This window comes from Trichinella spiralis, assembly GCF_000181795.1.
Source record: "Trichinella spiralis strain ISS 195 chromosome Unknown Scfld2, whole genome shotgun sequence".
NCBI classification, from domain to species: Eukaryota; Metazoa; Nematoda; class Enoplea; order Trichinellida; family Trichinellidae; genus Trichinella; species Trichinella spiralis.
In genome coordinates, this window is record NW_003526941.1 from 5,736,083 (window position 1) to 5,746,267 (window position 10,185).

Sequence of the window (10,185 nt, forward strand, 5' to 3'; positions counted from 1 at the left end):
CAGCAAGTTCGTCAGATATTCAATCGGTAAACAAACGAAACATTATTTCTCTCGTTTAACTTTCAATTCCACTTCGAATCAATATTAACGCAATAAATATTAATCTACATGGAACAACAAAAATATATAATCACGTCAAGTCCACTCACTCACCGTTGGACAAACAATTAATAAATTCCCTTATTTATTATTTATTTTCAACATTTCACAAATACCTGTTTAAATGAAAATTTCGTACCGTTACATGTCATCCACAAGCCGCGCCTAACTCCAATTTTTGCTCGACACGCAACAATTGAAAAGCAAGTTCAAAAAACTCTCTTTACCAGACCAGCACGACAACACAATAACCAACAAACAACAACGAATAATTATAATAACAATAATAAATAATCACCGAAAATTGACCAACATTTTCAACTTTCTCACAACTGCAATGTTGTGTGAAAAAAGGAAAATTCATCCATCTTATATAAATACAATTTTCAACAAATATTAAAAATACATCAATTGTTACAGCAGTTGTTAAAAGAAAAGGAAACTTTTTTTTATTCCATCAAGTTAAAAAAATTCAAATTCAGAAACCAAAAAAAAGATAGAATATTTCCACCATTGAGAAGTATAATGCTCTTTTTTTAAACTATATTCAAACAGTTGAATCGAATGAAAGCATAATCTTCAATTTAATTTAATTAAAAAATTAAACATTTTTGTCAATAATCAGCTCATTTTTTGCATCTGGTACAAAAAATCCATTGAAAGGAAAATGGAAATTTATTTTCAAAGACAAGCATTCGTTCAACAATTCTATTCATCTCATTTAATTGAAAATACATATATTATGCAAATATCAGCTTTGAAAGCATTATCACATATTTAAATAATGCAAAGAGGAAAATGTCACGGTGTTTTTATGCTCTTTTCCGACTGAATTGAAAACAATGCGCCTTTTTTTCGTAATTACTATTATTATCATTAAAAACAGATTTCTTTTTTCACCTTTCGTCTCTTTCAACACTTATTTTATTTATTCACAATTTCTCATTAATAATAAAGAAAAGCAAATTTTTCACATCATCTGCCAACGACAATTTCAAACAAATTTCAACACATTACAAATTAAAAATAAAATAATAATCATACATTATCAATATGCACGTTTGAAATGTTTTTCTCACAAAAAATGTATAACTTTTAGCTTTGAAGCTCTTCCATTATTACCCCTCAAATCTGACATCTCCAATCACTCTTAGTGTCTAATCAGATGAGTTAGCTGCTTGTTTGAACAATTCAATCCTTGAAAAACACCGCTTTATCGAAAACAATTAACAAAAGATACAGAATAGATTAAATCAAATAACTTAAATACTGCAACATCAACGCTCGGATACTTGAAAAAGAAGAAGAACAAAAATGGTAAAATTTTCAATCAAACAGTTCAACCAGCTACGTGTTCACCAACTACAGCATGAATGGAAAAATAATCGAACATGTAAAAATGAACAAACTTCATTCACCCTGCTACCCTAGACTGAAAATAAGATTTACTTTTCAACATTGGAAAAAAATCCACCACGACACCACGAAATTACAGTGAAACAACGTTGCAAAAAGTTCGTTGTACTTCATTTTTCGCAGTTGAAAAATTCAAACTATTCGTTTTCCACATCTCTACAGTAATGAACATTTCCTTCAAAATATGCCAGCAAACTGCAACGCGATAAACTCTATTTATCATCCAAGAACGAAATATACTTGACCTCATTCGAAATCAATATCAAAGTTATATGAAAAGGCTTGCAATTGCAAGATGACAACATCATAGTCATCATCATCATCATCATAAACTGATGATAAAATCAAAAATGTGAGTTGTAAAAATTTTCACCAAACAACCAACATTCAAGTGAAAGAACGGAAGAAATTCAATTTGTCAAAAAATAATCAATAACTAACTTGATAAAAATTACAAAGTAAATTTGCAATGATTGCAACATTTCATCCGCTGCCAATTCTACTAATTGCTCATCTTTAACAGACCCATGTTGAACAAAAATCACACTGTTGTTCAAACAGAAATGAAAAGCAGGTAAAGTGCAGTACAGTAGTAGACTGTAGAAGGTGTTGTGCGCACGATGGACGACGACAGGTAATAATTGTGGAATCGATTTGCTATTTGATCAAGGGTAAAATCTGTTTATTGTCAGCGGTCAAATTTCCAGGTCATGTATGTAAACTTCGATGGCCGCAAAGAAGAGGTAAAAGAAGGTAAAACTGAAACCCGTTGAATTTGAAAATCGCACGTGCAAATTAAAGATAATAATAAGAAGAGGAAGAAAAAAAAACAATAAAATTCCAATAATGCTCATCGCATTCTACAGACATTGATGATCCAGTTGGTGGAAAACTACTTCCGGCGTTTAAACAATCACGCATCACCGACTGGACAAGTGCTTAGGGGCTTTTCAATGGTTGTTAATAAGTCTGAAATGCGCACATTTTTATTATCGTTTTCATTTAACTAACTTGCCGCCGGCTTGCTGACGATAATTTTGAAAAATAAGAATAATTTAGTGCAAATATTTGTCATTTTGCATTTATAAATGAAAACGTCATCGTCACATTTCACACCTGGCCATTGTTTGTGATCAATTTCATTCACAAAAATGAATGAACGAACGAAGGTGTGAACGACGTTGAGAAAAGCTGAAAAATTGACCATTTGCATCACAAGCAGAATAAAGAATAAGAAGTATAAACAGCACAGTTGAACAAGCTGCAGCCTTGAGTAAACAAAAAATCTATTTAATCAATGACGTACGAGAATAGATATTCAACGATACCACCAGAGCAGCGTCGCGAGCACTGCAATTCACTATTTATGACTAACTATGCGAGATATCCATTAAGAGCTTACCGGAGTGCAATAATTTGGTCTTATTTATCAAATAATATGCAAAAGGAAGTCAAGGAAAAAAATACCAACGGAAAAAGATCATACTGAAATGTGAATAACTTTCTGAAAAACCAAAAACACGTGACGTTCAAAGACAAACACAGTTTCCCATGCCGACAAAATTTTGAAAAATCTACGCGCATCTAATTCAAGGTCGTCGAAAAAGAATGCTTACCTTGAGGTTGCGAAATTTCGACGGCTTTCTCAAAGCTTCAATTACAGCCGTATCAGCCATGCGCAGTAGAAAATCACTGGCATCAATCAGCCAACAAGCAATACTTTGTGAGCTTCAATTGCTACAACAATAAAAAGTAAAAATCAATGTCATATCTGAAATATTCAAAAATAAAATCAAAATAAAAACAAACAATTACAGAAAATTCAAAGAACCCCAAACAAGGAAAAAATAGAACAATATCAAAGTGGGGCAAAATTCTAGTGTGGCCTAGATACAATTCACAGATGAGTGAAAGTCGCGCGAAAAGATTCAAAATCACAAACAAAAAAAGCAAGACAAAAAATAAAATCAATGACAATTTTTTTTCAAATAATAACGTAGTATTAACGACACTTACAGAATTCGACCTATCTGAACAATTGTCGGACAACTTTCGAATACGCTGAATGTAATGTGGAGAGTAATAATAAAATGTAAAAAAAAGATAACAGCAGTAAAGTTCAAATCAAATCAAAATTACAGCTAGGTTAACATTGTCAGCTTCTTTGATAATAATATCAATCGTCTTCAGTTGAAACATCTACAGTAACTCATCACTAAGATGATCAAGTTCTATTATTGTTCAATTTGAATTTCATTGTTCAAGATTTTTCATAAACAACCAGTATTACTGTGGAAGAAAACTCATCGATGTGCATTCAATTTCATCATAATTATTTCAACATTTCTTAATTTTAACAACTGAGAAATAATAGCATGAAAATACTTTACATTAAGTTCAATCATAAAAGTACCATAACGAATAAATAAGAAGAAAAGTTTATCATTTTACCTGATATGAAGAGCTTTTGCATGCAGCTGACAAAGATGAAATAAAAAAACGCAATGAAACAGAACTACAATGCGTGCTTTTTTCACCATGTTGTTTCAGCTGATCATTTTTCACCTCTGAAACCGACACTAAATTCATTGTATGCTTTTTGCTATCGCTTGTAAACAGTGTCAGGAACTGATTGCTCTAAATCCAACAAATTGTTCTACAATTTCGTTTTTGCTCAGCACGTTCGGTTTACGGAATTGTGTCTACTTTTCAAAAAAAATCAACATTATAACATTTATTTAATGATCTATAAAATAATGAAAAAGTTAATAAACCTATTTCAATGAAAAGATGATAAAATAAAAGGAAATTATTTTCATTTCATCTTTTGCCTTTTCCAAAATGCCTTCACTTGTTCGTGACCATCTGCACTTACGACCAACGCGCGATTCGCTTCATGTTCACACAGCAAAACACCCAGATCCTATAAAATATTATTTTTCAAATATATTTAAAATTAAAAATAACAATTTTTCAACAATTTAAAATCTCTTGCGTGTAAAAAAACACCGATACATGAATAATTTAATAACAATAATAACCATACTTTTGCATAGTCACGAATTGTAATGTAATCGGTATCGCTGAAAAAATTCGAATACATAACGCCTGGATCAAATTTAAAGCGATCACGTTCCATTTCCCAAAGTTTAATCTGATCTGTGACAGTTGAAGGAATTGTCGGTGTCTGAAACAAATGAATTAAGTTGAATCAATTCAAAAATCATCAAAAACCACAAATTAGAAAAAGGAAAATTCAAATTAAACCAATACCTGTTTTTGCATATTTTTATGAGCATTGGAAAACAAATATTGAATAATCTGTTCCGCGGAAATGTTGACTTGGAATGCACGTCGCACGGATTCTCTGTTCAAAATGCAAGCAACCAAATTTGGAAATCTGAAATATTATAACACAAATTAACTACTGACGACAAGCAGTTTTACTTACCTGTACAAAGGCTCGCAAAATGTCGATACAATGGCCAAGTCCAAAACCGAATCTAAAATTTGAACAATTCCATTCATCGCCAAAAAAGAGTTTCAAATAAATCTACCAGTATAACAATAGACTCGAAAATTCGTTTCAACTATCAAAAATCCCTCTTTCGACGAACTGGATGAACTTTTCAAGCCAGTTAATACGCTAATCAATGGCGTATAATAGAACCATCCGGCCGATCTCTATAAATGAAAAAAATATGCACAAACTATCTTATAAAATTAAAACGTTTCATCATTTTTTACCTTTCGTTGATGTACAAGACCAATTTCTCGAAGATGTTGAATAAAATTAAGAGCAGCTTCAGTTAAATTTTCCGTACTGTAAGCAGCACGGTGACTTCCAAGACAAGCTTGCAGAATGAGCATGATGCAATCGTGAACGGGCGAACCTTTTTTCTAATTTTTCATGTTAATAATAACAAGAAATAAAATTTACAAAATTTAACAATGTCTACCTCAAGTTGAGCTAAATAGTGCAATAAATAAGTCCAAAGTTGTTGCCGACGATCATAAAGTATAAATTGGAAACCATCCGAAGTCAGTTGCATCTTCGAATCGCATCTAAAATCAAAAATTTACATTCAATTTTTTTAAATATCTTTTTAATTCTAAATTACAGTTGGATTAATCCAGAATCTTGCAAAACTCGTTTCGTTTCGACGCTAACTGATTTTTCACTCTGAGCACTGGGCAGTGCTAAATATTTCAGTACACTCTGTAAAATAAAATATAAATTTTGAAAAATACACTAATTAGTAAAATATTAAATGAACCATCTCACTTCCCAACGTTCGGACGCATAAGAGTCTAAATCGGCAAATGATTTTTGGTGCTTCGGATCAACAGTCACTGTTTTGAAACAAATCGCATCTTTGCAGAGAAGAGCTAATCTCAAATTTTTTGCAAACACCCTATTCAGAACAACGCTCTCGATAGATGACAAATTGCATTCTTGCAAAATATGGAGCTGACGTAAATATTTCAACGATTCATGAAGAATGCTAAACATTTTACATTATAAAAATAAATAATGTTTACACATATTCAACCATATACTCTTTCTTCTCATCAACCATCCAACCTTCGATATCTGCAATAGTTGTGCCAGAGCTGACAAGAGAAAGTCGCATAACAATTTGCTGTGCTACCGAAGGCAGATAACTAAATAGTAGATAATTTGAAAATAAATGCATACTTTTATAACAAATCTTACCGATATATCCCTGTACATGCAACAGCCGATTCATAAAGCTTGTTTAATATTCCAGAAGGAAGCTGACTCAAGTAGTTCAAGAATGTTTGGGGTACTTTATGAGTAGAATTCATTTTACCCTGTTCCAATGAGATTCAATAAAATAAAAGATACTTATATGTGCAAAATAACAGTGACAATCGTTTTTATTATTTAAATAAAATTGCAAACTGCTGTACAATCTACCACCGGAAACTGTAGATAGTCAAGTTTTATTGTGCGAATTCATTACAATAAAGTACACTCAATCAATCAATAAAATTAAAAATAAATTACTTTGTTTGAATTTGCTTGTTGAAAAGTAATTTTGGATGTGATTTACAACTCACTTGTGAGCAGACTAATTAATACTAGACAATTTTTGAAAATGAAAAAAAAATCATTCAATCTTCTAAAGTTATTTGAAAAATGCCATTATCCTTTTACAAAATTTAAATCACATGCTATTAAAACTGAACAAATTCACTGTTTGTAAGATTTTACAAAATCTTAAATCTTTTGCTATACATTAGGAATGTATTTTTCCATAATTGGGCCAATTCTGCCCTTATAATCATTTCTTACTGTAGTAAGTACTATAAAGTTTGTAGCGGTACGCTTGTATTGGTGAACTATTCGGCGCATGTGTGCAATGTTGTGGGTTCGTCAATTTTTAAGCGGTTATTAATTTTCTTCTTACAAGCTTTATAAATTTACTTTTAATTTAGGTAATCATGAAGCGGTCGGCGGTTGTTAGCGGTATCCATTAGGAAATTGAAAACTCATCTTGTGAAAAGATGGGAAACTGCTTCGGCTTTTTACCGTTTCGCATGCCATTTAATTTTCAGTACTTCGGTTATTATTTTTTCATCTAAAATTGTAATAAAATATTATTTTTTTGTAGTAGAAAAGTGGAACAGTCGTTGTTCATAACGAACAGATCATTTTGCGTAAGTGTGAAAAATGAACTGCAGTATTTTTTCTTGCTTTAATTAATTTTGCTACATTTTTGAACGCGTAAAATTAAAAATTGCAATTAAACAAAAGCTTTTTGAAATGCTTTTTCCACGTATGCGACAAAAGTTTTTCTTCCCGATTTTTTGTGGCTGTTTTTCATTTGAATATAAAGCATTAAATAGTTGAAATGACATTCTTTGAACCAGAGGAAAAACAACTGAGTTCCTTCAGCTGTCAGTTTTCTCATGGATGCTTTATTGATGTAGAAATATTTATTTCTTTATTGTTTTTTCCCCAATATATTTTACTTAACAACAAAGCAGCTGCTTGAGGATGAGCAGCTGCCTGAGGTGCAGTCGATGAAGAAGCTGAAATATTTTCCGTCGTAACGTGATTTCCGGTCGATCGTCATGCGCGATCGAAGAAGCGACATTAAGCTTTTGAGTCGATCTAATTATAGAACAGTGATTTGTCGATTGCTTTTTTCCACATCGCAATCGAGTAAACAATCTGCAATCTGCTTTCTCCAATTCGTCCATTCGAAATTAATTAATAAAGTGGGAGCAAAAAAAAGAACAAACAAACAAATGGCTTTCACTTGATAATTATGCGCTATAAATATATATACTGTTAAAGGGTTTGGAAGAGAAAACGCACAGGTGGTTCGAAGATGAAGATATGCTCGACTGGTCATCTTTGGTTCCAGCTGACCAAGGTGCTGCCCGAATGGCCGATTCGAATTATTTCAGCTTGGCCGAAAGCATGTCCGCTTTTGAGTATTTTGCAATTCAATGGAAATTTTTCAGCTTATTATAATTGAACCAAAGTACAACCGTTTCAGAGATCCATTCGAAGAGTACTGCGAAATATTGGGCGGTGGCGATTTGATCCGCAAAAATCACAACAATCAGCGGTCGGCTTTTGGCATGGGAAGCCTGCTTTTGGCCAGGTTCAAAAATATTAAGCAGGGCACCAAAGCGACGTCTCGAACACCGGATTCGGCGCTGAATTCTGAATCCGACCTGGAATGGGAACCAGAACAGATGGCTAATTTGAAAGCTACACTGAACAATGTAGAAGAATACGACGACGACGAAGACAGGGACGACATGTCGACGTCGACATGCCACAACGAAGATGGACGACCAAGTCGAAGTCCACCGTTGGAATGGGATTCGGACGATCTGCTCGACTGCGACACGCTGGAATTGTTGAACAGCATCGATACAATGGCCCCGTGTATCAACGCATCGAAACTGTATCCGTCGTAGACAGATGTGTGAACAAATAGATTAGCAGAACAAGAATAATTTGTTTTTTACTTTTCTTCGCTTGCGCTGTTTCAAATGTGGCGCTTCAGTGCTAGCTAGAACTGATCTGCTGTTGCTTTGTTTGATCTCAAAATGCGCTGGTCGTAGAAATAAAAATGAAAATATTCTGTATGTATTTATGTAAATATTTTCGTTACAGGAAGGGAAAAAAATTAAGCAGAAATTTCAATAAATTCCATTCACTTATTATCTCACTATTGTTGCTGTTGTTGTTGTTGTTGTTGTTGTTGTTGTTGTTGTTGTTGTTGTTGCTGCTGTTGAGGCTGCTGCTGCTGTTGTGGTTGGGGTTGAGCTTGTGACTGTTGCTCATTTGAGCCGGCTGTTTGAACAGACATTTTTCTGAAATGCATAAAATAGCAATGATACTGGAAAATTGTATCAATGGGGACGTAGCGTTGATTCGGCTTTGTCAAGCCGACAAATGTTGGCGGTGCAGAAGCAGCAGAGCCAAGTAATGCTGTGCAAAATTCTTTCATCAAATCACCGCAAAGTTGCATCGCAACACAAGGTCGATATTCGATCTTAAAGTGGAGAATATTAGAAAAAAAAAATCACATCCAAAACAACAACAAAATTATATCCACTACCTCAACAAGAATACCCTTGAAGTTGCTTGCAATCGTCGCGACGCTGGTACGAACTGTAAAATCTGAGATGACGTACTTGTTACCACGGCATTCGACTTTCGAAATTGGCTTCGTACAATAAGCACCCTTTGAAAAATGCAACATTTCAACAAATAAATTTGCACTGTAAAATGTTGATACCAACAGCAACTATACATACATCCAGGTTTCTGATCAATTGAGTAATTGATTTCTCTGCAAACAGAAATGTCGACGCAGAGCCCAATGTATCGCCGACCAAAACGAACGTCGTTTCGGGAAATTCCGAAGATTGAAATAAATGAACAGGCTTTGCATCTGAAAAGAAAAGAAATTATTCAAAAATTAAAATAAAAATATATTCATTCAACCTACTTGTAGCAGTGGTAGAGAAAAATGTCTCGGAAGTCAGGCTGAAAAAACCGGCCTGTTTTGCGTCCATGTTATCCAATGCCGTTTGAAGCGAATCCAACAATACATCTTGACGATCAGATTTTTCAGGATCCGAATACAAATAAACCCTAAATAATTTTTCATTCAATTTATACAATCAAATCAAATGATAAAAACAAAACAGATCATACCACGCGATGCCCATCGCTGGCCACCAATGACGCTGAACGTAGAATTTATTAAAATTGATAATGATCAACAAACAAATAATTTATTTATTTGAAAGAATATTTCACTGCATCGTTATGCACAGCCGACAGCAACAACATTAATAATTGATAAATATCAACCATTTTACTGAGACTTTATTATAAATAACGACGACAATATATAAAAGTAAGACAATGATAGATAAATAAACAATTTACACACAATAATAGTAAAAAGTGAACAGCAGGAGTTGAAGTAGAGCGGACTGGTTATCAATAAATAATTAACACAAAAATCATCTCTAGATATAAAATCACCATATCGAGCAAGCCAACATTCACCGTTTAGCAGTATTAAATCAGTCTTTTTCTTCCACTCCCCTACTGTTCTAGTTATGATAATTTTTTTCCCTCTTCCAAGCAAACTGCTTAGCAGCGTA

General features: G+C 33.3%; 4 protein-coding genes across 4 annotated transcripts; 1 reads left to right on the plus strand and 3 right to left on the minus strand.

Moving 5' to 3' along the window:
* Positions 1-652: 652 nt before the first annotated feature.
* Positions 653-815, minus strand: Tsp_05889a (hypothetical protein; the record flags this gene model as incomplete). Its single annotated transcript, XM_003380115.1, has 2 exons — positions 789-815; positions 653-676 (listed from the first exon to the last, which is right to left on the minus strand). Coding segments are annotated over exons 1-2 (51 nt in total), but the record flags the coding sequence as incomplete, so codon positions are not given.
* Positions 816-2,428: 1,613 nt separating this feature from the next.
* On the minus strand, positions 2,429-6,345 carry Tsp_05888 (general transcription factor IIH subunit 4). Its single transcript, XM_003380116.1, is given in 18 exon segments — positions 2,429-2,484; positions 2,527-2,706; positions 2,720-2,783; positions 2,818-2,865; positions 3,132-3,243; positions 3,512-3,576; positions 3,967-4,152; positions 4,367-4,438; positions 4,562-4,702; positions 4,789-4,915; positions 4,967-5,018; positions 5,073-5,199; positions 5,263-5,415; positions 5,475-5,580; positions 5,637-5,734; positions 5,801-6,020; positions 6,076-6,180; positions 6,233-6,345. The coding sequence occupies 18 exon segments, from the start codon at positions 6,343-6,345 to the stop codon at positions 2,429-2,431; spliced, it is 2,025 nt and encodes a 674-aa protein (XP_003380164.1).
* A 1,532-nt stretch (positions 6,346-7,877) lies between these two features.
* Positions 7,878-8,478, plus strand: Tsp_05887 (hypothetical protein). The gene is made up of 2 exons (XM_003380117.1): positions 7,878-7,922; positions 8,014-8,478. Exons 1-2 carry the CDS (start codon positions 7,878-7,880, stop codon positions 8,476-8,478), a joined length of 510 nt encoding a protein of 169 aa, XP_003380165.1.
* Positions 8,479-8,732: 254 nt separating this feature from the next.
* Tsp_05886 (conserved hypothetical protein) lies at positions 8,733-9,865 on the minus strand. The gene is made up of 7 exons (XM_003380118.1): positions 9,833-9,865; positions 9,719-9,759; positions 9,519-9,664; positions 9,368-9,461; positions 9,140-9,251; positions 8,905-9,059; positions 8,733-8,877 (listed from the first exon to the last, which is right to left on the minus strand). The coding sequence occupies exons 1-7, from the start codon at positions 9,863-9,865 to the stop codon at positions 8,733-8,735; spliced, it is 726 nt and encodes a 241-aa protein (XP_003380166.1).
* Positions 9,866-10,185: the final 320 nt, after the last annotated feature.